General features: G+C 41.3%; 1 protein-coding gene across 3 annotated transcripts in view; it reads left to right on the top strand.

Moving 5' to 3' along the window:
• TCAF1 (TRPM8 channel associated factor 1) overlaps positions 1–25,355 on the top strand; it is a 51,666-nt gene extending 26,311 nt beyond the window's left edge. For 2 of the 3 annotated variants that reach the window (XM_055335347.1, XM_055335348.1), the window contains exons 3-9: positions 13,515–14,509; positions 14,753–14,850; positions 16,117–16,330; positions 16,642–16,881; positions 17,927–18,264; positions 19,607–19,857; positions 22,476–25,355. In XM_055335347.1, the coding sequence (XP_055191322.1) occupies positions 13,515–14,509; positions 14,753–14,850; positions 16,117–16,330; positions 16,642–16,881; positions 17,927–18,264; positions 19,607–19,857; positions 22,476–22,485 (2,146 nt within the window). In that variant the 3' untranslated portion in view covers positions 22,486–25,355. Of the gene's footprint in view, positions 1–13,514; positions 14,510–14,752; positions 14,851–16,116; positions 16,331–16,641; positions 16,882–17,926; positions 18,265–19,606; positions 19,884–22,475 lie in introns of all 3 variants that reach the window. The other variant, XM_055335349.1, reaches the window with a different exon arrangement.
• Positions 25,356–27,541: the final 2,186 nt, after the last annotated feature.

Below are 27,541 nucleotides of genomic sequence, written 5' to 3'. Positions count from 1 at the left end.
GAGTATCATTGAAACCTCCCTAGCATCCGTCATTATGATGCCTTACCCTAGATTCAGTATGTTGTCCCAGCTGTGTAAAATATTGGCATTTTATTTTTTTTTAAAGATTTTATTTATTCATGAGAGACACAGAGAGAGAGGCAGAGACATAGGAAGAGGGAGAAGCAGGCTCTTCACAGGGAGCCCGATGCGGGACTTGATGCCCAGACCCTGGATCAGGCTTTGCACCGAAGGCAGACTCTCAACCGCTGAGCCACCCAGGCATCCCAGTATTGGCATTTTAGCTCATGTATTTACCTTCTTCTTCCACAAGACTGAGGCAGCATCACAATCAACTGCCACACTTTACCCTCTATATACATTTAATAAAACAGGTACTAGAGACTGAATTGGCTCCACCGATAAGAGATGTGATGCAGATAAAATGCATCATTGGATGATGAATCTAAGGGAGGTTTTAGGAGAATCAACCTAGCCCCTCTGTTGTTCATTTATCCATTTATATAGCTAGCATTTACTGAGGATGTTCTATATCCCAGGCATCATTTCTTATGTCAAGAAAATGGTTTCCAAAGATCTGAGAATTAAAAGCACAGAAACATCATCAGTAAACAGACTGGAAGGAATTGCAGAAACCAAACAACCGTAGTAGGAAGAGAGCTGTGATACTGAGTTTCACTGGCACCCGAAAACCCAAGATCCTACTGCCAGTAAATGCGGTGTGACCTTGGCATATCCTGCTACCCCTTTTCCCCTCTAAATGAAGGGAGTAGAACATCCTTTCCTCCTTTTAGCATTACCCCATTGAGACTGTGGTTTTTCTCAGTCTACAGTGATTCTCATATATACTCAAAGTTATCAGAGATGCCTAGAGAAGAATGTTGTACAAAGGGTCCTGCCCTGAAATGTCTACATGCTCCAAATTCCTCAGCTTGAAAACACCCCTGTGAAACCTGGATTGGCAAATATTGCACATTGATAACTATATATATTCCCTTCATTAAACTATATATATTCCCTTCATTATCTAAATTCCAGATTATTAAGATTTCAGAATTTTGAAAATTGAAACGAAGCAAGAACACTATCAGTTTATGGAAGATAATCACGAATAGGACTTCCCAGGTAGTTTGGAAAACAAAAATATTGAGCAGATAGTAATTAATATGCTTGTTTATAACAAGGATCCACGAATCGTTAGAGGTCACTGCTTATTACATGTTAGCAATTTTCAGGATGCTAAGTATTGAATTTTAAGTCAGGAACATGGCCAGGCGTGGTGGGGGTAAATAGACCGACCTAACTCCTACTCCACCCTTCTCACTGCATGCTTAGTTATGTAGACTAAAATTGCATTAGCTGGTTCTCAAAAAATAAACAGGGAGTTTTAGAGAGTGAATCCAAGTAGGAAGACAGGGCACTTTAGAAGAGTAATTGCTAAATCACAATTCACATCTCTTTCCCTTTTTATGAACATTTTCCTTTCTTCAGTTTCAAAATACATGCTATAGAAAAATAACTGAAATAATTCAGAATTATGCAAAGTAGAAAGTAAAAGATTCTTTGCCTCCACCTCTCCCTTTGCCCCTGCTAATTCATTCTTTTCCCCAGTTTGGACTGTCTGTTCTGACTTTTCTTCTGTGTGTGTGTGTGTGTGTGTGTGTGTGTGTGTGTGTACAGAGGGTGGGAGGAGGTAGTGGAAGAGCTGAGGGAACAGAAAGAGAGATCTGCAACGTTTTCACTTAAAGATATATTTATCTTGAACATTTTTCTGTGTGCTCCTGATAAAAGTGCATCATCCTTCAGAAAGGCTACGTAGCATTTCACAGTTGGATGTTCCATAAGTTACATAACCCTTCACATACTCGCACCTGATAAAGTTATTTTCTAGTTTTTCTTCTATGAATAAAGATCTAATGAATAACCTTTCACTAGAGCCCGCACAGGCTAGATATACACCTATTCATTTTAAATATTTGGCAGTTTCCTTTTAGAGACTTATTTTGGAAATCCTCCAACATATACAGAAATAGAAATTAGAAGAGTGAACAAACATGCACCCGTCGCCCAGGTGCCACAATTATCAACTCTGGCTAATGGGCCTCCCAACTCATCACCTACCCATTCCTCCCTCTTCTTGTTTGCTTTGAGCAAGTCCCTGACATTCCATCATTCCGTCCAAAAAATAGTGTATCTCTGAAAGATAAGGACTGATATTTAAATATAACCACAATACTGTTATCACATACTTTAAATAACATTATTTTTTCTGACCTAGCAAAATATCAGTAACACTATTGCTTTTTGAGAGCATACCATAAATTCTCTAAATATATCCCTTAGATCAACTGGATTATTCATGTTTTCCATAAATTACTTAATTTTAACATACTTGATCTAAAAGATTTCTAAAATCATAGTTTCATATCACCAATGTGATTTTAGAATTGAATTTGGCTTTTACTTTCATATTTCAAAGCTATATTCTGGTATCCTATAAATTCATGAATTTTTTTCATGGTGGGTACATTTTGTTAGTCTAACATATCCATCTTTCTTGCAACTAGTATTTTTCACCTTGAATTCTTTTTTGCCTAGAATGGTAATTACTATTCCTGTTTTTTGCTGTTGTTTGTTTTACTTCTTTCTTGATCCTTTTACGCTTTCTGTATCTTTTCTAAAAGATTTGTCTCTTAGTATAAATCTGATTTTTAACCTAATCAGAGAGCTCTGCCATTTACAATCAAGAAAACTGACACTCTAGTTGCTATCATCTTGCCCAATATTTTCTGTTATACTTTCTTGTTGCTTCTTTTAAAATTATCCCTTACTGACTTTTGCTCCATCGGTTGAGTTTCTTTTTCTCTGCTCACTGTTTGGAAATTACACATGATTTTCTATTCTTCCTGTAGTTCTTTTTAATTTTTTTCCCAGATCTTTATTTAAAAATTTTCACACTTATGGGAACATTGCAAGAATAATGTAATGACAAGCATACCCTTCACCTAGATATATCAGTGGTTAGATTTTGTCACATATACTATATAAACACACAGGAACAATTATTTTGCCTAACCATTTGACAGTAAGCTATAAGAAAAGTAACACTTCACATCTAAATATTTCAGCATGTATCTCCTAAAGACAAAGGCGTTTTCCAGTATAACCATAATGCAGTGATCTCAAAAAGCGTGCCATTGATACAATACTATTATTTAATGTCCATGTTCATATGTCTGCAGTTGTCCCGACAATGTCTTTTTTAGATTTTTTTTAAATAGAGGATCCAACCAAAACATTTGCTACCTTTTCTTCTCTTTCATGATATGAGTGTTTTTGAAGCATCTAGCCCAGTTGTTTTGTGGAATGTCCCTCAGTTTGGATTTGTCTAATTGTTTTTCATGGTTATACACAGTCCAAACATTTTTGGCAAGAATACTACATAGGTGAAATTGTGTTCATTACAATGTATCAAATTGGGAGGCAAGTGACATCGGTTTGACGATTACTGGTGATGATAGAGTTGACCATTTAGTTAAATTGAAGTTAGCCAGATTTCCCTATTTGTAATTGTGCCTTTCGCTCTCTTTAACTAGTTTAATCTATGGTGTGACAATTTGAGAGTATTAATGTCCTGTTTACCAACAACCTTCCACCCAGTGGTTTTAGGATTTGTTGATGATCTGTGCCTGAGTCAATATTTACAAAAGTGGTTACTTGTACTACACTTAGGTAGCTCCTGCTCCTTTCTTATAAAGATTCATGTGAACTGTCACCTCCTCCAGAAAATTACCCCCACCCCCTCTCATTCTGATATGGATGCCTCTCTTCTTGCGCACCTGTACCAACATAACCTTCTTCGCTGAGTGTAGTTCTGCTTTTAGGTTTCTCCCAAAAGTGGTTGAGATCCTTCTGTCAAGAAGAGCTTTCCTTCTTCATTTCCATAGCATTTGTTGTTGATTTTGTGATGGTTTAAAAATTTTGTTTTAGTATCACTCATGTCATGGACCCTTTGAAAAAAAATCATATGTGCTATATAATTCATTTATAGTCAGTGTTTTTTGAAGGTCATGTTGTCTCAAATTTGGCAAGTTCTATAACCAACATACTATTATCAAGATCATAAATAATAAGTTTTAAAGATTTCTTTGTATTTATTTTTGTCCTCAGAATATACTGCACTGAGCATAGAAGGTCTGAGTACTATGTTCCAAAGGCATTTGGATTGTTTTTTCATTTGGCTCTACTTTAATATAGGTTTTAGCCCATATTTGTTTAATTAATTTTATTTTTTGAATATGTAAACTTTGAATATGAACTTGGTTAAAACAGCAGAGTATATATTCTTTTTTAAGTGTAAACACTGAAGATAGACCATATGTTGAACCATAAAACGATTCAAAAAGATTAAAAGGATTGAAATCATACATAGTGTGTTCTGATCACAGTGGTATTACAGTAGAAATCAATAGCATAGACATATCTGGAATATCTAAATATTTGCAAGTTAAAAAAATACATAAATGCCCTACAAGTAAAGAAAGAAATTACAAAGGAAATTAGAAAATATTTTGGACTGAATAAAAAAACACAACCTGTCAAAATTTGTGTAATGCAGTTAAAGTAGTGCTTAGAGAGAAAGGTATGCCTTTAAGTGCTTTTATTAGAAAAGATTAAAGTTTAAATTCAATGACCTAGGTCTTCCACATCAAGAAGCTAAACAAAAAAATGAGAACCTTACCCAAAATATATGGAAGGAATAAAGAAGATAATAAAGGTGAGAGCTGAATTCAATGAAATATGAAATAGGCAAACAATAGGGAACATCAGTAAAGTCAAAAGCTTGTTAGTTGAAAAAAATCAATAAAAGTGATAAATGTCTAGATATATTGATAACAAAAACAAGAGAGAGAATTCAAATGATAAATTCTAGGAATGGAATATGGATGATTAATATAGATCCTTCAGATATTAAAAGGATAATAAGGGAATATTATAACTGTATACCAATGAATTTGACAACTTAAATGAACAGATTTCTGGAGAGAAACTACTAAAATAGGTGCAAGAAGAAACAGAAAATATATGTTAAGTGAGTTGGAATTGTAATTTAAAACATCCCAGTACTAAATATAATGTGGTTTCCCAGATTGGATCCTAGAAAATATTGGTGGGAAAACTGATGAAATTTGTATAAAGTCTAAAGTTAATAGCATTTTACCAGTTTTAACTTCTTAGTTTTGGCAAATGTACCATGATTGTGTAACATGTTAACATTAGGAAAACTGGGGGAAGAGCATATAAATAAGAACTTGGTACTATATTTGCAAGTTTTATAGTTTTTTATTTTAAATTAAAATTTTTATTTAAAATGAACAACGTAAAAAAAATCCCAATAAGAAAAATTAGACCCAGATAGCTTCACTGATGAATTTTATCAAACATTCAAAGAACAAATAATACTAACTCTACATAAACCCTTCAAGAAAATAGAAGAGGAGGAAAATTTTTGCAACTTGATTTATTAAACCAGTATTTCTCTGATGCCAAAGCCAGAGAACGACATTGCAAGAAAACTATAGAATAGTATCCCTCATGAACAAAGATGCAAAAATTCTTAATAAAATATTGTAGAAAGAATAAAAGTAATACATAAAAAGGATACTGCATCATGATCAAGTATGGCTTATCCTAGGAATGCATGGCTGGCTTAACATTCTAATGTGGAAGTAATTCACCAAATTAACAGAATAGGGAGAGAAAAAAAGCATACAATTCAATATATGTACACACACACACACACACACACAGAGAGAGACACACAAGCATTTGACAGAATTCAGTACCAAATCCTAATAATATTTTACCTAGAAATAAAAAGGAACTTCTACTCTCTGATGAGTCAGTCATCTTTGAAAAAGTTATAGCTAAGAATGTGCTTAGTGGTGAAATACCGTAAGATTGGAAACAAAACAAGGAATAATACTGCTCTCACTGCTGTTATTCAACATTGTGCTAAAGGTCCCAGCCATTACAGTAAGGCAAGTAAAAAAAGGCACAGAGATGAAAAAGTAAGAAGTAAACCTATGTTTATTTGCAGAAAACATGCTCATCTACATAAAAAAATTATTTAAAACTACAAAAAATACTAAAATAATTGAATTTAGCAAGGCTGCAGGATATAAGGTCAATATACAAAAATCAATTACATTTTTATATACTAGCAGCCAAAAATTGGTAACTGAAATTTAAAATATGGTATCAGTTAAAACAGGACGCAAAATTGTGAAATACTAATGAATAATGTTAATAAAATATATATAAGACCTATATCATGAAAACTATAAAATGTCACTGATAGGGATTAAGACCTAAAAAAATGGAGAAATATACCACATTAGTGAATCAGAGCACACAATATTTTTAAGATGTCAGTTTTGCCCTAAATGATGTATAGAATCATTGTAGTCCTAACCAAAGTGCAAATGGACTCTAAAATTAATGCAAAGGAAAGGAACTAACATAACCTAATTTCGTATTCATTAGAAACGCTGAAGCAATCAAAATACCGTGGCATTGGCATAAGGATACGCATACAGATAATGAAACGGACTGCATGGTTCAGAAATAGACCCACAGATCCATGCTCAATTATTTTTTGGCAAAGGTGCCAAGGTAATTCAAAGAGGAAAAGAGAATTGTTTCAACATATGGTTCTGGAATAAATGGACACCCTCATGGTGAAAAGGGGAATCCTGATGCTTATTCCACTCCATACAAAACTAAATGCAGAAGCTAGAATTCAAAAACTTCTATTTTTTTTGTTTGTTTGTTTGTTAAAGATTTCTAAATGAATGCACAGGAGAGATTATCTGTGACTTTAGGGTAGGCAGAGATGACCTAGATAGGACACAAAAAGTCCATAAGCCAAAAAGAGGAAAAGATGGATAAATTGAGCTTCATCAAAAAAATTTTAATAACTTCTACAGTTCCATAGACAGTATTAAGAAAACAAAAGGCAAGCTACAGATTAGAAAAGTTATTTGCAGGGATCCCTGGGTGGCGCAGTGGTTTGGCGCCTGCCTTTGGCCCAGGGCGCGATCCTGGAGACCCAGGATCGAATCCCACATCGGGCTCCCGGTGCATGGAGCCTCTTCTCCCTCTGCCTATGTCTCTGCGCCTCTCTCTCTCTCTCCCTCTGTGACTATCATAAATAAATAAAAATTAAAAAAAAAGTTATTTGCAGTACCTATATCTGACAATGGACTTGCATTGAGAATACATAGAAAACTCTTACATCTCAATAAGAAGATAAACAATCCAGTAAAAAATAAATAAAAGGATAAAATATTTTAAATAGTTCACAGAAGATAAACTGTGAAAAGCCAATAAGCCCATGAAAAGATTCTCAACATTGTTAGTCATCAGAGAAATGCAAATTAAAATCACAATTAGATACCATACACCCCTCCACTAGAATTGTTCCTAAAAAAAAAAAAATCACAAATGAAGTGTTGGCAAGAATGTAGAGCAACTGGAACTCTCATGCCTTACCCGTTGGGAATGTACGACGATACAACCACTTTAGAAAACAATTTCTTATAAATTTAAACCTACGCTTACCATACTACTCAGCCATCTCATTCCTATGTGTTTATCCAGAAGAAAGGCAAAAACACATCTACACAAAAATTTTGTACATGAATGTTCATGGCCGCAAGCCGCAAGCTGGAAGCTACCCAAATGTTCATCAACAGACGAATGGATAAACAAAATGTGGTATATCCATCCAGTGGCATACTACTCCTCAGTAAAAAGGAATGGATTACTGAGAGACTAATAATAACATGGATGGCTCTCAAAAATGTATTCTAAGTGAAAAAAGCCAAACACGAGAGTATATACTTTATGACTCCATATATATGAAACTTTAGAAAAAAGGCAGAAAGCAAGCACGTCAGTTGTTGCCTGGGGACTGGATTGATTGAAATGGGGCAAAAGGTAGCTTTCCGTGGTGATGGAAATGTCCTGTAATTTTATTGTGATTATACAAGCATATCCATGTAATAAAATCTCATCAAGATGTACACTTTAAATGAATTTTACCACATGTCAGTGAAGTTGGTTTTTCAAAATTGGCATGTTCAACACAACATTAAATGAGAACAAAGTTGGAGGACTGACATTATCTGACTTCAAGACTCACTATAGCTACAGTAAACAAGAGTGTGGTATTTGTGGAAAAACAGACCAGTTGAACAGAATAGAGAGCCCAGAAATAGACCCAAAGAAATATGGTCATCTGATCTTTGACACAGAAGCAAAGACCATGCAATAGAGCAAAGAAAGCCCTCAGAAACGGTCAGAAATGGTGCTGGAAATGGACATCCAGAGGAAAAAAAATGAATCTAGATCCAGTCCTTATAGCTTTCATAAAATAACTCAAAACAGATCCCAGACCTAAAACAGAACTATAGGGGCAGCCTGGGTGGCTCAGCAGTTTAGCGCTGCCTTCAGCTCAGGGCATGATCCTGGAGACCCAGGATCAAGTCCCACGTCAGGCTCCCTGCGTGGAGGCTGCTTCTCCCTCTGCCTGTGTCTCTGCTTCTCTCTCTCTCTCATGAATAAATAAATAAAATCTTTTAAAAAACTATAAAACTCCTAGTAGATAACAGAAAATAATCCTAGATGACCTTGAATATGGCTATGACATTTTAGACATAATACCAAAGATCCATGAAAGAGATCATCGATAGGCTGGGCTTCATTAAAATTAAAAGCTTCTGTTCTGCAAAAGACAGTATCAAGAGATAAAGCAAGCCACAGACTGGGAGGAAATATTTGCAGAAGACACATCTGATAAAGGGTTATAATCCAAACTATACAAATAACTCTTAAAATAACAGTAAAACAACCCAATTTTAAAAAAAATGGTCCAGAAACCTTAACAGACACTTTACCCAGATGTACAGATGTCAGATAATCATATGAGAAAAACACTTCACATCCCGTGTCATCAGGGAAATGCAAAGTAAAACAATAAGGTATCACTCTGCCGAAAATCCAAAACACTGACACCACCAAATGCTGATGAGGATGTGGAGTATCTGGAACTCTCTGTTCATTGCTGATGGGAATGCAAAACGGTACGGTCACTTTGGAAGACGGTTTAGCAGTTTCTTACAAAACTAAACTGCTTCTTACTGTAGGATCCAGCAATCACACTCCTTGCTATTTACGCAAAGGAGTTATGGCCACACAAAAACCTGCCCACGGATGTTTGTAGCAGCTCTGTTCATAACTGCAAAAACGTGGGAGTAACCAAGATGTCCTTCAGGAGGGGAATGGATAAATAAATTGTGGCATGTTCAGACAATGGAATATTATTCGATGCTAAAAAGAAATGAGCTGATAAGCCGTTAATTAACAGACGTTCCAATCATACATTCTGATTCCAACTATTTTCAATTAATGTATCTTTGTAACTATTCCTTGACAATATTTAGAACCCTCTCATCTTTTTTTCCATGATGGCATTCTGTTCCAGTCTGTGAACATACCACAGTGTAGTCAACCAGTATTGAATCAATGGGCGTTCACGTTGCTTTCCATTTTACTGGAGTTGTGCCTTTTGGCTGATTTTCTAGAGATAGAATTGCTAGGTCAAAGAATAAATGTTTGTATATTTTTGTTAGAAATTGCCAGATTCATCTCCAGATTGGGTTGCATCACTTGGCCTTCTCATCAGCAATGAAAAAAAAAATGCCTATTTTACCCACACAAGTCCAACAGAACAGTTATCTGACTTCTGAATTTTTGTTAGTCTGATAGCTGGGAAATGGTATCACAATACCATTGTGTAGTTGTAATTTACACTCTTTTTCTCCAAGTCAGTCAGTGCCTGAGTCATTTGTGGTTTTCTTGTGGTTGCCAACTGTCTTTTCACATGTTCTGCCCGTTTTCTGGTGTGTTTTTGGTGTTCTCCTCAGTTTAAGAGTTCCTTACAGATTAGGAATATTCATCTTTTGTCTGTGGTTTATAGGGTGCTTGCCTTGTGAGCGAACTTCGTATTTTTGCCAATCAAAAATGTTTACGTAGCTAACGTTATCAGTCTTTTCTATCATCACATCTGATTTGGGGTCATGCCCAGATTGTGAGATTTCACTCTTGGTTTCCTATAGTACTTGTGTGGTTTCCTTTCGAAAAATTTACTTTTCTGGTGCATTTGGAATCTTGTCTGGTGTGTTGTGTAATGTAGGGTATCCTATTTATCTTTTTCAAAATGCCTGTCCAGCCCTCCCAACAACATTTATGAAAGTATCTGTCTTTTCCCAGTAATATAAGATGCCACCTTTATTATACCCTAACTAGTAGCCATATTTGCTGCTGCCTTTATTTTTTAAATAAGCTTATATTTTTAGATCTGAGTTGAGAATTAGCTAGATTTTATAGTCTACATCTCCATTCAAATCAAGAACTTCCTTTGTCTCTTTAATGCACTTTCCATGCTCACCCCCTACCTCCCGTGTTTTGTTGAAATCATCTGGTATTTTGGTTCCAATTGGATTTTGCCTTGGTTTCATTCTTCCTGTGTTATCATCCTGGCTCTACTAACTTGGAATTATTTCTTAGCAACAGCAGGTGTCATTGGACCTTTATCAGCAGTTTCTTGGCATTGGTTATAAATTATACTGATATCCTTGCCCACCACTGTTTTGTGAAGCCAATTTGTTCCTCTGTTGTATTTCTTTTTCTTTTACAGACCTACAGGGTAACCTCAAGTAACTTTTTGGGAAAACTTTCATGAGTGGTACATTTCTAAGCCCTTGATACGGTTTCAGGATTTCCATGTGCCAACAAAGAGTCTTAGGAGGCTAATTATCAGAGTATTTGCACTGCCCTCAAATACGTTGTTTTTAGGGCACTGGTTTCACTTGTTTCTTTGTCCGTAATTTCTTCTCTTTTGCTTTGTTTTCTTTCTGGTGGCCTTCAAAGCTTTTTCTTTGTTTGAAGTTCATTAGCTTATCGGTAACCAGCTAGATCCTGCTCTTCATTTCATTTACCCTGCTTTGCATTCAGGGAGTCCTGTCATTCTAAGGAATAAGATCTATTTTTCAGTAAAAGGCAATTGCATGTAATTGTAGGTTTGTTGTTACTTTCTTCTCTTCCTTCTTTGCTTTTTTAACTCTTGCTTGCAAGATCTGCTCCTTGGTCCATCCTTCTCAACTTTTTCTGCTAATGGTTTTCTTTCTGCCTTTTAACACTGCTCTCTGCAATTACCACTTGACTCAGTTTTTCCATTGACCTATTCATAGCGTTTCTATCCATCAAGATTTACTTTCTGTCCATATATTAAAATTGAGATGCCTGTTTGGCAATTGTATTTTTATTCTAATGAGTAACTTTTAATAGCAGTAACTTCTTTTTTCTTTTGAAAAGAGAGATAATACCTCATCTCAGAACTCTCCAATGATATACAGCATTTGTTTAGGACGTTCTTCTCCACTTATCACTCTTATTTCCTAGGGTGTTGGCTTTCTTTGGTTAGGTCGGTGCTTCTCTTTTATGCTGTTACTTTTCATCAAATATTTGGTGATTCTTGTTCCTTTAAATGTTAAATGGCATTGAAATGCTAGATTGATCATTATTGGTTACTGAAGTGTATTTTCTCAAGACAAATGATAATCCCTCTTTTTGTTTTCGTGATCATTTTCTTTCACATATATGCAGTTACAGATTCTTCTGTGCTCATGGATTTCTGATCTGTCTGATTCCATTTGATTTATATTTTCGGTAAATTCTTACGAGCATAGTTTACTGATTGTGCCCTTTTCAAAACAGAGTATAATCATGAATTTATTCTGATTTTAAAATTTTTGTTTCATTTCAGATGAGAATGAGAAAGAAAAGTAAAAATCCAGTTCGTATTTTTTTCAGTTTATGAAACAAAAATTTATCCCCCTCTGCACATAAGTCATGGCTGTTAGAAATAACAGATAGATGTCTCTGAGGGTGTCCCCTCTCCCCCGACCCAGGGTAAGCATGAACAGGACCTCACCTAGGATCATTGTCTAGATGAGATCCTAGTGATTGAGTGTTTGGGCCTCAAGTTTGCACATTCGATATCGGCCACCTCATCATAATAGGCTAGTGTATAAATCTTGATGCCAGTATTAATCTAAAACACAGTAGCCTACCTACCTCTTCACTGACTTCATCTGTAAAATAATTGCATGAAATTTATAAAAACTCATTATGAGAATTAAAACGTTTTTCACTTAATTTTGTATACATGTAAAGTAATAGAAACCTTAAAAATTATTTTTTTTTAATTTTAGAATCACAGAATTAAAGATAGCCTGTCCAAGATATTGCTTGAGAAATGAATAGGTCACAGAACTGCAACATTCTGCTTGGCCTGACCCATGATTTCTTTGTTTAGGCAGTCGATCATCAGAAGTAAGATTATAAATTATAGTGGTTTAGTAAACTTGGAATCAGAGCAGGAAGAGCTAGTTGAATGATTTCAGTGGTTGGTGCTTCAAGGAGCTGGGGAGGCAGTAGTAAGGTGATACTTTTGTGTTCAGGAAAGGATCGTACCTACTAAGAGTACCATAGTTTCCCATCACTTAACTGGAGTTCTTACAACCAAGAGAGTGCGACACAGATACGCCGTTAGGCTGTCTACTTGACTTGTTTTTCAGTATTTGCATGCAGCTGCCTTCTCATCCTGTAGTTGCCACACCTTTACCTAACAAAACTGGCATAACCAGCTCTGGGATCTTCCAGCTTTTAGAGGTCACTGTGCCTCTTCCCCCCTATTGATCCCCTAAGTACCCAGGGCTGCATCGCCCATTTGGGGGACATGGCTGTCCTGAAGTCGTACAGGAGTTTGTTACTCACAGACGGGTACAGATGGTCCTGAGAAACCCCTTATAGCATGGATATGGGACTCCTGAGAGCCGGCAATGAGTGGATGGAGTGCTGGGAGTAGATGGTCAATCCTTTTGGGTTCAAGTAACCAGAGGGTCTCTACTAGAGTTGAAGCCAGCCCACTCCTCTGCCCCACCTTTTGAGATAATAGTGATTCTTCAATGGTGCCACCAACTCAGCCCTCCGTTGACTTAATTTGCAGAAAATTGGCTGCATGGAATTTACAAATGAGACTCTTTATAAGAACGAAAACATGATTTCCCATTCAGTTGTTTACATCATGCCCAAAAGGCTGAAATAAACACTTCAACCTAGAATATTTATGCTATGATATTGGGTAAGCATGGCACGGCTTGCCCTGGGATTTCCTTTGGAGACTTTGCATTGCAAGAGGGGGCAGACCAGAATTGATGTCCCTGTGTCTTCCCTCAGACCATCCTCCACACCCAGTCAGGTCAGAGACACCCACTTAATCCTCCCAGCAGTCCTGCGAGGGCTAGAAGCGATCACAGGAGCAATAAAAATATCGCAGAGCTTCGTGTGGCCACTCCTTTAATAGACAACGCCTGTGTCTTTTGCAGCTGTGAAGACGATCTGTCCGAGGACAGAGAGGAGCTCCTGCACGGGATTTCAGAGCTGGACATCAGCAACTCGGATTGCTTCCCGTCCCAGCTGCTGGTGCACGGGGCTCTCGCCTTTCCCCTGGGGTTAGATTCCTACCACGGCTGTGTCATAGCGGCTGCCCGCTACGGCCGGGGCCGCGTGGTCGTGACTGGCCACAAGGTGTTATTCACGGTGGGCAAACTGGGCCCCTTTCTGCTCAATGCCGTGCGCTGGCTGGACGGGGGCCGCAGAGGCAAGATCGTGGTGCAGACGGAACTGAGGACACTGAGCGGCCTGCTCGCGGTGGGGGGCATAGACACCAGCATCGAGCCCCACCTGACCAGCGATGCGAGTGTCTATTGCTTTGAACCCGTGAGTGATGTGGGGGTCAAGGAGCTGCAGGAGTTTGTAGCTGAGGGCGGGGGGCTGTTCGTCGGAGCCCAAGCGTGGTGGTGGGCCTTCAAGAACCCCGGAGTGTCCCCTCTGGCCCGCTTCCCAGGAAACCTCCTCCTCAACCCCTTTGGCATCAGCATCACCAGCCAAAGCCTCAACCCAGGGCCCTTCCGCACTCCTAAGGCAGGGATAAGGACCTACCACTTCCGTTCCACCCTGGCCGAGTTCCAGATCATAATGGGCAGGAAAAGAGGGAATGTGGAGAAAGGCTGGCTGGCCAAGCTGGGGCCGGATGGGGCAGCTTTCCTCCAGATCCCCGCCGAAGAGATCCCTGCCTACATGTCTGTGCACCGGCTCCTGAGGAAGCTGCTGAGTCGGTATCGGCTCCCGGTGGCAACCCGAGAGAACCCCGTCATCAACGACTGCTGCAGGGGTGCTATGCTTTCCCTGGCCACTGGCCTGGCCCACTCTGGAAGTGACCTCTCGCTGTTAGTGCCGGAAATCGAAGACATGTACAGCAGCCCCTATCTGCGTCCCTCCGAGTCTCCCATCACCGTTGAGGTCAACTGCAACAATCCTGGTATGGAATTGGGGGGGGGGTGAGCGCTCAGAGTGGGGGGTGTGGAAGTGGGGCCATCTCCACCCGTGGCCGGGCGCTGTCAAGGAGATGGGGGTGGGAGTGTCAGGTGACATTTGCAAGAGTTGAGTCGGGGCGGACATGAAGGGAGAGAGCCGTGCGGAGCTCCCGAAGGGGCGGTGTACACTCTGGGGGGAGATGGTGTCACGGGGGAGGGATCAAGGGACCATTCCTGTGCTTTGGCAGGCACCAGATACTGCTGGATGAGCACTGGGCTCTACATTCCTGGAAGGCAGATCATAGAGGTCTCGCTGCCTGAAGCTGCTGCCTCTGCTGATCTGAAGGTAAGGCCGTGCCCTGTGGCCACATCACGCAGAACCCAGATATCCTGGCTTTCACGGTGGCCGCCTTGGGTGATCTCACAAAAACCCTGTTGGCAACGTGGCATGTACTCTTACCCCATTTTAAGGATGAGGCAAATGAGCTGCACGTTGTGTGTCAACGATACTCCAATCAATCCACCAATAGATCTGACACATTTCAGAGCCCAGGACTCCATCCTAACCGACGTCTGGCTCTTAAGTTTTGTGCTTTTCACTTACGTCCTAGAGTGGGGAACAAGGACAGCACCAAACAGGGACACATGGCTGGCTCAGTCAATAGAGCATGTGACTCTTACTCTCAGGGTTGGGAGTTCAAGCCCCATCATGGGCATGGAAACTCCTTTAAAAAAATAGCAATAAAACTTTTTTTTAAAGAAGATAATTCCATAAAAAATTTAAAAAGCTGAAAAAAACAAAAAGCAGCAGATGGAGGGCACCCTGGCACGCAGGAGTGTTCAGACAACCTCAGTCCCCTTTCGGTGCCCTGGGGAAGGCGATCTCCTAGTGGATGGAGCACAAGGTTTTCCTGCATCTTCCCTGGGACACTGAAGACTGTTCCCTGCTTCCCCGGTCCACCTTCAGTCTGTCGCTTACACACACACACACACACACACACACACACACACACACTGATAGAAAATTAAAGAGCCATCCTGCTTTGTCCCCCGTGAGAGTCTTTTGACTGATAGGATCTGTGCTGTGCCTGCACCTGTCCTGGAACATGTTTTGCATAAACCTGGGAGGAGAATCCCAGGACTCCACCCAGTGAGGGAGCTGCCGCATGGCCCGGGAGGGGGTCGTTAGAGAAGGGGAGGAGCTGAGTCCACCCTCCAGTTTATCAGCCAATCACACTGCCTCCCACTGGGAGTCAGCGAGGTCCCCTCTGCCCCATTCCCAAGGCCAGAGTCACCACAATGAAACAGGCAACCCAGGATTCGGTGGGTTATAGAGACACCCAGGGTGGGGGGCCGCCCTCCTCAGCATTAGCCTGGGGGCTATACCAGGTGTACCTCGCTCCAGCATCTCAACATGACCCTATGTGGAGCTGACTCCCCTGGGAGGTCATTTATACAATTCAGTCCTCACAGCCCTGAGGAATGATGGAGTTGCGTAGGCTTGCATGGGGTTGTGACCCAGAGACCCTTCCTGCCCTCACCTCCTGGGAGCCTCCTGCTTTCCACTTGCACACAACCCAGGGTGACTCTGAGGGGGGTCTCTCCGCTCCAGATACAGATTGGCTGCCACACTGATGACCTGACCAGAGCCAGCAAGCTGTTCCGAGGCCCGCTTGTGATTAACCGGTGCTGCCTGGACAAGCCCACCAAGTCCATCACCTGCCTCTGGGGCGGCCTGCTGTATATCATTGTGCCTCAGAGCAGCAAACTCGGCTCTGTGCCCATCACTGTCAAGGGGGCCGTGCACGCCCCGTACTACAAGCTGGGTGAGTGGAGCTGCGGGGTGAACCCCAGGGGAGTGGGAGAGCCAGGGCAGGAGATCATCTGGGGCTGTTTGGTGTAGGAAGAGAGAAAGTCCAGGTTGGTAGAGGGGAGGGAGCTAGGTTTCCTTAGATCCAGCTTTGGGGCCGAGCGGATTAAGACCAAACCACATTCATGGGGCCTTCGTAGAAAGAGGACAAAAACGGGGATATGGTCACTCGTGACCTTGGTGCTCTCCTCCTGGAGTTCAAATTGTACGTTTTAACATAAGGGATTTAGGAAAGTGAGTTTCGAGCCCCATGACCTCTCTTCCCAGGGGAGACCTCCCAGGAAGAGTGGAAGAGGCGTATCCAGGAGAATCCAGGTCCCTGGGGAGAGCTGGCTACGGACAACATCATCCTGACAGTGCCAACCGCCAATCTCCGTACCCTGGAGAACCCTGAGCCGCTGCTTCGCCTCTGGGATGAGGTGATGCAGGCTGTGGCACGGCTGGGGGCCGAGCCCTTCCCTTTGCGTCTGCCTCAGAGGATCGTTGCTGACGTCCAGATCTCAGTTGGTGGGTACTCTGGGGGAGCCAGCCCTCTGTGCATGCTGCGCCTGGCGGCCTTCCTGTTTCTCATGCAGCGGGCAGCCAGCGTGGTAAACGTGCTCTAGCAAGATATAGAAGATGCAAACCTTGCTATCTAAATGGAAGCGGGGGGATGCATAAAAAAAAAAAACAAACCCTCAACTGTATTCCCCAACAGAAAATTGGAAACTCCCTAAATCTTAAATGTCCAGCAGGACAGAGTGGGGAGGTAATATGACGTGCATACCTTCCGACAGACACTGAGGGACACATTTAAAGTGATATTTTGATGGCATGAGGAACGTTTGATGGGATTATGTGACACAAGAAAAGCAGGCCGTGGAGATGGGCGTGAGCAGTATGTTAAAATATGAACAGTTTAGGTCAGGATGTCAAGAGAGATCTTCCAGCGGTGGAAATAGTGCAAGAACGAAGTGTAGGCTTTCGCCGCAGCCCCATCGGGGACTTCGAGGAGAAGATAAAAGTGGTTGGGGGGGCCTCCACCGGGGTTACAGCTGTTGGGAGAAGGAATCTAATGACTTTGAGAAGAGGCCTTATGAAGAGATCTCTGCCAGTGGGGTCGAGAAGCATAACACATCAGGGGTGTGTGGAAACGAGAAAACAATGGAAATTCCTTTCCACCCCGGTTTTGTTGCCTTATGGAGATGCTCCCTAGAAAGAGCATCAATGCAGGAAACTCCGTAGCTAAATAACGAGAAGGGGAAGCCACCATCAAGGAGTTCTCAGTTTTGAGAAAAGAGTATCATGAGACAGGTTCACACGCCAGGACACTCACGAAAATGGAAAAGCTGAGGAGTACGTGGAGGGCTGTGGGTGACGCACATCCGTCCTGAAGCCGCGTGCTCTCGGGTCGGAGTGAGGGTGGAGGCACGATAACAGAAAGAGAGGCTGGGGGAGAGCCCTGGGGGGTCTTTGCGTGGATTGCCCTTCTGAGCATTAGGGGCTTCTGGAAGTCCTGGTAAGGACGGGTGGGGAGCGTTCTCACCCCTCTTCCTCCCTCCTGCGTTCCCAGGCTGGATGCACGCAGGGTACCCCATCATGTGCCATCTGGAATCCGTGCAGGAGCTCATCAATGAGAAGCTCATCAGAACCAAGGGGCTGTGGGGCCCTGTCCATGAGCTCGGCCGGAACCAGCAGCGGCAGGAGTGGGAGTTCCCGCCACACACCACCGAGGCCACCTGCAATCTGTGGTGTGTCTACGTGCATGAGACGGTCCTGGGCATCCCTCGAGGCCGTGCCAATATTGCTCTGTGGCCTCCAGTTCGGGAGAAGAGAGTCCGAATCTACCTGGGCAAGGGTCCCAATGTGAAAAACTGGAATGCGTGGACTGCCCTGGAAACGTATCTACAGGTACTGGGCCAGAATGGAGGGGGGTGGGAAACCCCACTGCGGGGACCACCTGGCATGGCCTCATTAGGGGACATTCTAGTGACCCCAGGGTGGACTTAAGTGCCTCAGCTGCACCCTCACACCATGATTTTGAGGAGATTCATGAGAGGAGATAGAAAGCACTAAGAGGTGAAGACGGTACTATAAATACGGTTACCATGGCTAGCTTTGACCCCACACATACCTGAGACTGGAGCCAAACCATGTCCTGATTGGAAAGCGATCTAACACCAAACACCCTGCCCGATCCTACCCCCAGGACCTCCCCCTCCCGGGCACGCACAGGATTCGGGACGGAAGCTATGAGGCAGGTCTTCTCACTGCCTCAGTTAATCCAAGGTCGTTCACTGGCCTGCACATGAGGTTGCCCCTGCCTTTGAACGATTGTCCACCAGCCCCGTTCCCGGCCCCCAGGCCCTGGAGCAGCTCCCAGGTCACGGTGCAGAGTCCCACCACCTGGGTTTCTGGAACTCAGTCTCCAGCCAGGTTGTTCCACCTGCCCCAGTCCCTCTCTGTTTGTACCCTCTGTCCCGAGAACGATAGTGAAACTGCCCGGAGACTCGAACTTTGTCACTGGGGCCATTTTACCCCAGGGACAGAAGTCGCTCACCTGTGAAATGCAGCTGAGGTTGTTTCAGAGAACTGCTGACGTCTGTCCTAACGGTCCTAACGGTGAGGCGCCATAACCCAGCCTCACACGGGCTATTTCCAGTGGCCTCGGGGACAGCTGCCTTTTCCTGAAATGATGCCTTACTTACCTTAATTCTAGCCGCCTGGACTATAGAGAGTCTCCTGTTTATACTGGACTCACTTTTTTTCTGAAAGGCTATGTTAGCAGCCTTGCAGATTGGTGCAGGCCTGCGACTGATGCAGGTCATATCAGGGTAAGGGGAGGGGGGCTCCCCGGTTATTGGGGTTTCACTTTGCAGCTGTGAAAGATGCAAGGATTTTTTTTTTTCACGTCGGCCGGTTTTAAATCCTTGTGAGATACCCTGTCGACACTTTCACAATCCAGTGAGCTACAGGAACAATGACCTAGGTCGTAAATACTGCTACTAATCCTTGCAGTTACTAGCACAGCCATCCTTGATTGAGGATCTGCTCTGTGTGAGCGCTGCACTGCCCAGAGGCCCTTCTTAAGAGAGTAACCCGTCAGGCCAGCACCTAGAACAGGAGAGGGGGCCAGTGACAGCAATGAAACTGGTATTTTAGGGGCTAAATACATTACATTAATTTGTTATAGTGTTTGTTGGGTCTTCTTTCGGTGAATTAAACGTCTCCTGCTGCTGCTTTCTGTCCCCAGCTACAGGAGGCTTTTGGTTGGGAGCCGTTCATCCGTCTCTTCACGGAGTACAGGAACCAGACCAACTTGCCCACAGACAATGTTGACAAAATGAATCTGTGGGTGAAGATGTTCTCCCACCAAGTGCAGAAGAACCTGGCTCCGTTCTTTGAGGCCTGGGCCTGGCCTATCCAGAAGGAAGTGGCTACCAGCCTGGCCTATCTGCCTGAATGGAAGGAAAATATTATGAAATTATACCTCCTCACACAGATGTAAGGAGTGCCCAGCGAGGTGGCAGGTAGAGAGGTTTGGGGAGGTAGGCAGAGATGGGGATTCACTCCTCGACCTCTGTCTCTTAGGGTTCTAGCCTTGCCCTCTTGGCTCATTGCCCACATATCTTCCTACCTAGTTCCATCTCTAGAAAGTGGGTTAAGAACACAGCAAAAAGGGGAATCAGAAATCCTTAGGAACAATGCCTTCTGTTTATGAGCCTCGTTCCTCTGCTCCCGGATTCCCTCCTGGCCCTCTGTTGGCCTGGTTCTGAGAACTTTGGCACCTGCTTCTGTGCCAGCCCTTAGTTTACCATGATGGGCCGTGGCCCTTGGGGGTGGTTCCCATCCTGATATCCTGAGAACTCTCTGGGCTTTTATTTTTGATCAGCTATTCCAGAAACCTGCCCATAGAATCCACTGAAACACAAATTTACCAGGATAACGAGATAGTTCCTTGATATTCTGTGGCTTGGGTAGTTTTCAAAGATCTTAAAAAGCAATCTGATATAGTAGAAAGAGCCTGTAGGTAGTGTTAGCTCTCGGGAAGGTCATTGTATCACTACTCAACATTTCTTTGTTTGTGAGATGAGGACAAAAATCCCTACCTCACAGGGTTGTCAGGAAGACCCAGACCGATAGTCCTGAAGAGGTCTGTGAATGCAGTGCTTATGTATCAAGGGATTCCTCTATGTTCTGCTGGTCCACAGAGTAGTAAGCTTAGTACTCCCCTTTTCTCACCATGGCCTCGTGGTTAAGACCATCATCTCTCACAGTAGACTCCTTGTATCCAAAGCCTGGTTCTTTCACCTATTAGTCAAATGACTCTGGGATAACTCCTTATCAAATGGGACCTATTTCATTGAATTATTGTGAAGATTAAATTTCAGTCCTTCTAAAAGGAATTAAACAGCATCTGGCGGTTGGTAGGTATTGGGAAAATGCCAGCTGCCATTAATACTGTCTAATTAACAATAATTAATCATTTTAGAGCTAGACTACCCTTTTAGATGGCATCTATTGCTGCGGTGTGATCCATCCAATCCCATCCTAAATTTTATACGCCAGCCTCTCAAAACACCTTGGGGTGTTGCTTTATGAGCTACAGGATCTACAGGACCCATAGGCTCTAAATTTACAGGGTGGTCTTCATAGCTTCTTGGGGTTTTATCTCTTTATTCAATTCCATCTTAAAGGTGAAATTCCTTCTTTGATTAAATCAAGAATGGGAGTCACTTGAAAAATCAGAACAAATGCATAAAGGCATTTGTTTTTAGCAAACAATGGACATCCGACTTAGTGATGATGTGTATGTTTCTGCAGTGACACAGATTCCTATCACTGTCCAGGGTTCTTTACTGGTTGGCAGATAAAATCCACACACATAGAGAAATCTTGACTTTCGAGCCAGATAACTGGATACAACTGGCCCAAATTTTATTTAATAACAATGCAAAGATTTTCTTAAGTTTTCTTCTAATCTTAATCAAAACCTCCCATTTCTATGTACTTTTAACTAGAGTTGAGGCTCTGGGATTAATGTATACATCCAGCCAGTTTTCCTTCAGATCACTTCTATTTATTTAGTTGTTTTAATACACTATATTATTTGCTTTATTAAGAATTGGGTGGATACATAGACAATAAAATTTGACCTAGAGAGTGTTTTTCTCTGGACTTCTTTATTATGTCATTTCTTAACCCTAGAATTATTTTCCCTTATTTCGTGAATATCTATCGTCTAGGCGCTTTAAACATAGATGTCGAACATTCATTTAACATTTGAAAAAATTCTATCAGCTAGCGGGTTTTTGACTATGTGCCAAATATTGTACTTGTTTTTTTATATAGATCATTAAAATTAAATTAAACAATTTAATCTTCACAGTAATCTTATGAGATGGAAATTTATCATTTCCGTTTTAGGACTAAGTGAACTGAATTTTATGGAGATCAAGTAAATTGCCTAAGTCTACACCTCTAATTAGTGGTAGACCTGGGATTCAAACCCGGGCACTCTGAATACAGAATGGGTGCTAGTAACTCTAGCGCTTTGAATAAGCAAGTAAATGAGTAAATGAAGAAACCAGCCAGCAAACAGAAGGACCTCTGTGTCCCTACCTGCCAGTTCTTTGGCTGCTTATACTCACCCTCATCCAATTTTATCAGAACAGAAAGTCCCTTTGTGTATCCCAAATGTCAGTTCAAAGGAGGAACTTGAGAGCTCCTGAGGTACTTCCCAAAGACACTGACCCCTTTAGCGTCATCCAGGTCTTTTAGATTTCAGTTTATTCAAGTTTCATGCATTATCTCTAGGGCAACATGAAAGCATCCTAGTATTTTACTGGGTTTTGAATGATGGGTTATTTTGGTAAGGTGCCTGACTCCCAAGAGTCCCAGACATTGCATGTTCTCTGCAAGGAAATCAGATTTTTAGTCCTCTAGAATAATATTCATATCCCTTCTGGCCCTCTTTAGTTCATTTTTAGCATTATGGCCCCTGGGAACCTTTTAAAAATATGAAGCTATTCATGTCACTCCCCTGTCTGAAAGCTTCCAGTGGGACTTTGAATTTAAGATGATGAACTGAGCATATAAGTTTACCTCCCCTCCCTCCCCAGGCCCCACTGAACTGAAGTCAAGAAATGCAAAAGAGAACTGGCACATCTCAGCAAAGAAAACTGAACAGATTTAATTACAACTGAAGAAGATCTCAACACATTTCTGGAAGAGAGAAAATGGATGAAGCATGATAATGAATGAAAGAGTGAAGGTATCTTTCAGACAGAGTAGAAGCTGATCTGAACAACATAATCCCAAAGAAACATGAGCACCTGAAAAGTCTATAAAGAGTTAGAGCAGTTGTAAAATTGAACCCCATCCTTTTCTGCCCCAACCACTGTGCATAGAACACAGGCAGTGTATAATTGGTATCCATTAAAAATCTGTTGTTCTTGTTGGTTGTTTGTATAGAAATTGAATAAACTGCCTGAGGAGAGGTAGGAGTTGGTGCCCCAGAATAAAACTTCTCTTTTGTGGAAATAAGTGACCTCTAGCCTATCAGCTAATTCTCTGACTGTTGAAACCCCTCCTCAAGTACCTAAGTGCTTCTAGTCCCAGAAGAGGCTTATTGGAGAAACAGATCCAACCATACACTGGCAGAGGCCACCCATGCCAACTCCTATAAAAGTTAACAGTTATATTGATTCTTAAATGCAAACAGCTAGGAATCCTCAGTCTTTGGGCATGGGGTGGGGAGCGGTGGAGGGGGAAGACCAGGGGAGGAGCATGTAGGAAAAACAACCAGTTAGGGGACACCTGGGCTGCTCAGTTAAGCATCTGCCTTCAGCTCAGGTCATAGTCCCAGGGTCCTGGGATTGAGCCCCATCTCAGTCTCCTTGCTCAGCAGGGAGTCTGCTTCTCCCTTTCCCTCTGCCACTCCTCCTGCTTGTGCTCTCTGTCTCTCTTAAATAAGTAAATAAAATCTTAAAAAAAAAATAACCAGTTAGAATTAGAAGACTCAAAAAATACAACAAACTCTAGAGGAAACAAAGTGAACATGGAAAGAATAACTTTAAAAATCTATATCTTCAGGGCAGCCCCGGTGGCTCAGCGGATTAGCACCGCCTTCAGCCCTGGGCGTGAGCCTGGAGACCCGGAATCAAGTCCCATATCGGGCTCTCTGCATGGAGCCTGCTTCTCCCTCTGCCTGTACCTCTGCCTTTCTCTCTCTGTGTCTCTCATGAATAAATAAATAAAATCTAAAAAAACAAAAACAATCTTAAAAAAAATCTGTATCTTCAGAGAGATTTGAGGTGTATTTGTAAAATGAATACAGAATGCTACAAAGAAAGGAAAAACTGAGAATAAAAAGAGCCCTTGAAAGTGAAATAAAACTGCCCCAAATATTCAGTAAACAGGCTGGAAAATAGAAACTCCTAAGATATAGAACAAAAAGAAATAGCAAATAAATAAATAAATAAATAAAACAAGGAAAGACCTAGACAATCAATATCTAAGCATTAGGACTTTCTGGAAAAAAAGAACATACAAAGCATAGGTGAAGAAATAAATTAAATAAATAAATAAACTGAAAGAACCAAGTCTCCAGTTTGAAGGGCCCCCATACAACCTACAGCTAGACACAATCTTGTGAAATTTTGGAATATTAAGGATAGAAGGAAGATATTAAAATTTCCCAAAAAGAGAATAAAGTTAAACTATCATAAATAGCTCAACTGAAAAGGGGATAAGAAATAGACTGGCAGCAGATTTTTCATTAACAACACGTAAGTGCTAGAAGCCAGTGGAACACTTTTTTCACTTATGGAAAATTTCTGTACCCAGAACAACATAGCAAGCCAAACTGTCAAAGTAGACATTCGCTGACATGCAAGTTTCCAGAAAGTCTACCTACTTTGTACTCTTTCTGAGAAAGTACCTGGGGGAGGTTCTCCAGCACAATGAGGAAGAAAACCAGGAAAGAGGAAAGAATAAAATCCAGAAAACAATGGATCCCACCCAGGATGTCTCACTCTAGCAGACCCATTTCAGACAAGAGTACAAAGTCTCAGGCTCTTTGTGAAGAATATACATTCTGTTAATATCATTGAGAAACTGGAATGTTTGAAAATATGGAGGACATACATTCTTTAGTCAGAAAAAAGAAAACAGGAATATGCCAAGACACTCAGGTCCATTTATGAAACAACAAAAATTCAGGGAACATAAGAAGAAACTCAATTTGATATTGGCGGTAGGTACTTCTCCTTATAAGTGCCACAGGCATCATGAACACTGGATATGTATGGAAGAAAAAGTCTTAGCTTCTATTCAGCTCTCAGTAAGCAGTTTTTTAGCCAAACTAATGCAGATGCTGTGTGTTGGTATTCAGTGTTCCGATCAGCCTAGACACAAAACATGAAAGGCTTAATTTTTTATTCAGAACTGAAATTGAATATAATTGATCCTGACAAGTTAATAAACCAGAGAGCAGAAAGAGGTTGAGAATTGGTTGGGGAAGAGAGGTGGAAGGAAGAGTGGGGCTACTTATATATTCACAGTGGGAATGAGAAGATAAAGTCTGCAGTTAATGGAACCAGAGCTTGAGGATACTATACAGTCCAAAATTATAAATTCCATCAATAGAAGTCTTAAAAATGACATATCTATCAAAAATCTGGCAAGGGATAGGCAAAGGAAAGGTGGGGATAGAGTAAGTTAAATCCTTATCTTTTGTAATGGGGAATTATTAAAGATTGTCTAAAGTTAATAAGTCAAGAATTATTGTTCAGACGTATTATTTAATGTTAGCAAGTTAGTTAACAGAAGATCTAAAAATAGAAATTGTTAAATGCATTGCCTCTAGGGAAGGGGTCTAGGGTTAAAAGGGATGGGGTGGGAAACTGTGTTTTTCATTTCAAGTCCTTCTGTACTATTTAATTTTTTACCTTGTGCATGTATTACTTTGAAAAATTTTTAATAAACTCAAATAAAAATTCTTCAGCGACTTCATATTGACTTAAGTTATGCTCCAACCAAAATCCTTAAAATGGTTGATGAGGCCCTTCGATATTTGGATCCACCTGATGCATCCAAGTTCACAGTATCTCCCCATGACTCTCTGGTTCTGGCCACACTAAATATCTTCCAGCTTTCACACTTCACCTTCTCTTGTTTCCGTAGGCGTGCCACAAAAAGCAAAGCCTGCCCCTGATCTCACCATGTATCTGAGATTAAGCTTACTCTCTAGCAGATTTTCTATATTTGTTGAGTGAAGGAACACTCAACAAGTGTTGTGTAAAGATGGCCAACCAGTGTTGTTTCCCAAGAAGGAGTATGACATTTGTCCCTATTCCAGGAAGCATTTCAAGATCATAACGGGGCTGTAAGTTTGTCTGCATTCTTACTCATTTGATCATTTTAGAAAGTTTTAGTCTTATATGAGATCAGATAGTGTCAGGATTTCTGTCCATTTATCAGTCTCCTTGTTTTGTTCTTTGTCACTCTACCTGAATGTCATAACCTGTTTTTCTGCTATTTCTCCCTCTTCCTCCCTGACCATATTTTGGAGAAGCAGTCAGCTATCTAGCAGATCTTCAGGCTCCCAAATTTCTCGAGTCTTGCTATTCCTAGTCTCTTGGTGGCTCTTCCTTCTCCGTTAGTTTGCTTTCTTCTATTGTCTAATTCCCAAGGCCAGATGGAGCTTCCTAAGGAATATTGGCCTTACATACTGGCCTTACAGGTCAGTCTGATACATTTAGTCCCTAAGTTAGTGTCCCCACCTTATAACCTCACCTATTGTATATGCCTAGTAAGCCAATAGGAAACCAGATATGGCCTTAGGTGTTGACTATTTTGCTGACAAAAGTAACACATGCTATCCCTTCTTTCAAGACTACATCACATCACATCTATGTTCTTTATTTCTTCAAAGCTTTTAGACCCCTGATCAGCTTCCATTTTGAAAAGGATTTCTTTCTTTGGTTCTCATATTTGAAGTCAATTTTCTAAGTGTGGTAGAGAAGGAATGGTGGGTGATCCTCTACTTTTCAGACATCTTCTAATTACGCGCACAGACACACACACACACACACACACTCCACACCTAATTCAAGAGAGCTGTAGAAATGCTACTTATGCATTTAGATTCTTGTACATTTGAATGCTATAAAGAAGGACCATTTCTTTGTGAGGAAACGTTGTGTAGATTAAGTTATTGTCAATGTTCTATCCTCATGTTGGATGGTAAGTTTTATAGGTATTCTCCATTTTAGGAAAAAATAAGATAAACAAATGAGTAAATTAAAAATAAACCATGTATTGACCAGTGATGACAGTACCAGGAGCCAAGGATATATTAATACAAATGAATATACATGAGGGCCATTAAAATGTTCCTTCTGTTCATTTGAACTGTACGGGAACTCAAATATACATAATTAAGAAATATGTAATGTAGGTACTAAAAATTTCTTTGCCTAAATTTTGACATAAAATTCACTTTCACGGGTTGCCAAAATTATTTAGTATAATTTGGGGTCTGAGATAGTACAAGTGGGAGGATGGGAGGGGAGACAGGGTGGGAGCCAGGAGGGCAAAATGATCAAATGTACAACATAAAAGCAATGAAATCATGCAGTCCAGAAGAGGCCTTGCAGACACAGGAGACATCCCCCCACTTTGTCAACACAACTTGTAATCCAAGGCCCAAGTATATATATCTAACAGGCTATATCTATGCCTCGTCTTGTTATCTATGAAATAAGAGCCAAGTACCTGAAAGAGGTCATAAAGTCTTCCCTCAGCCTCTATCTAGGTAAAGAGTGAAAATGCAACTCCAACTTTTTATTTTTTAACATAGAGTTTCTCCTGTCAGAGCAGCCTTGAGGCCAAGCTGTTACCAAAGAAACAATAATAAGCCTCAGTTGAGGCTCTTGACATTTATTCACAAGACATGTAGCACTCACTGGGAGCTTGTCCATCGGTAACAAATAGTCAAAACCTAGAGCAGACTTAAATCTCAATCCTCCTAGGAAACATATTAAACCATAGAAAGGCAAACAGCTGACTCGTGTCAGTACTGTTGGAGTGACCTTTATGCCTAATAGATCTCTGGTGCTGGATAAAGAAGAGTATCTAATGAGATGGGGAGGAGAGAATATCCTTGGGTATAACAGATGATGGT

The sequence above is a fragment of the Nyctereutes procyonoides genome, unplaced genomic scaffold (genome assembly GCF_905146905.1).
Source record: "Nyctereutes procyonoides isolate TBG_1078 unplaced genomic scaffold, NYPRO_anot_genome, whole genome shotgun sequence".
NCBI lineage: Eukaryota > Metazoa > Chordata > Mammalia > Carnivora > Canidae > Nyctereutes > Nyctereutes procyonoides.
The sequence above is the reverse complement of the archived record's forward strand: the minus strand, read 5'-3'. Positions and strand labels throughout refer to the sequence as shown.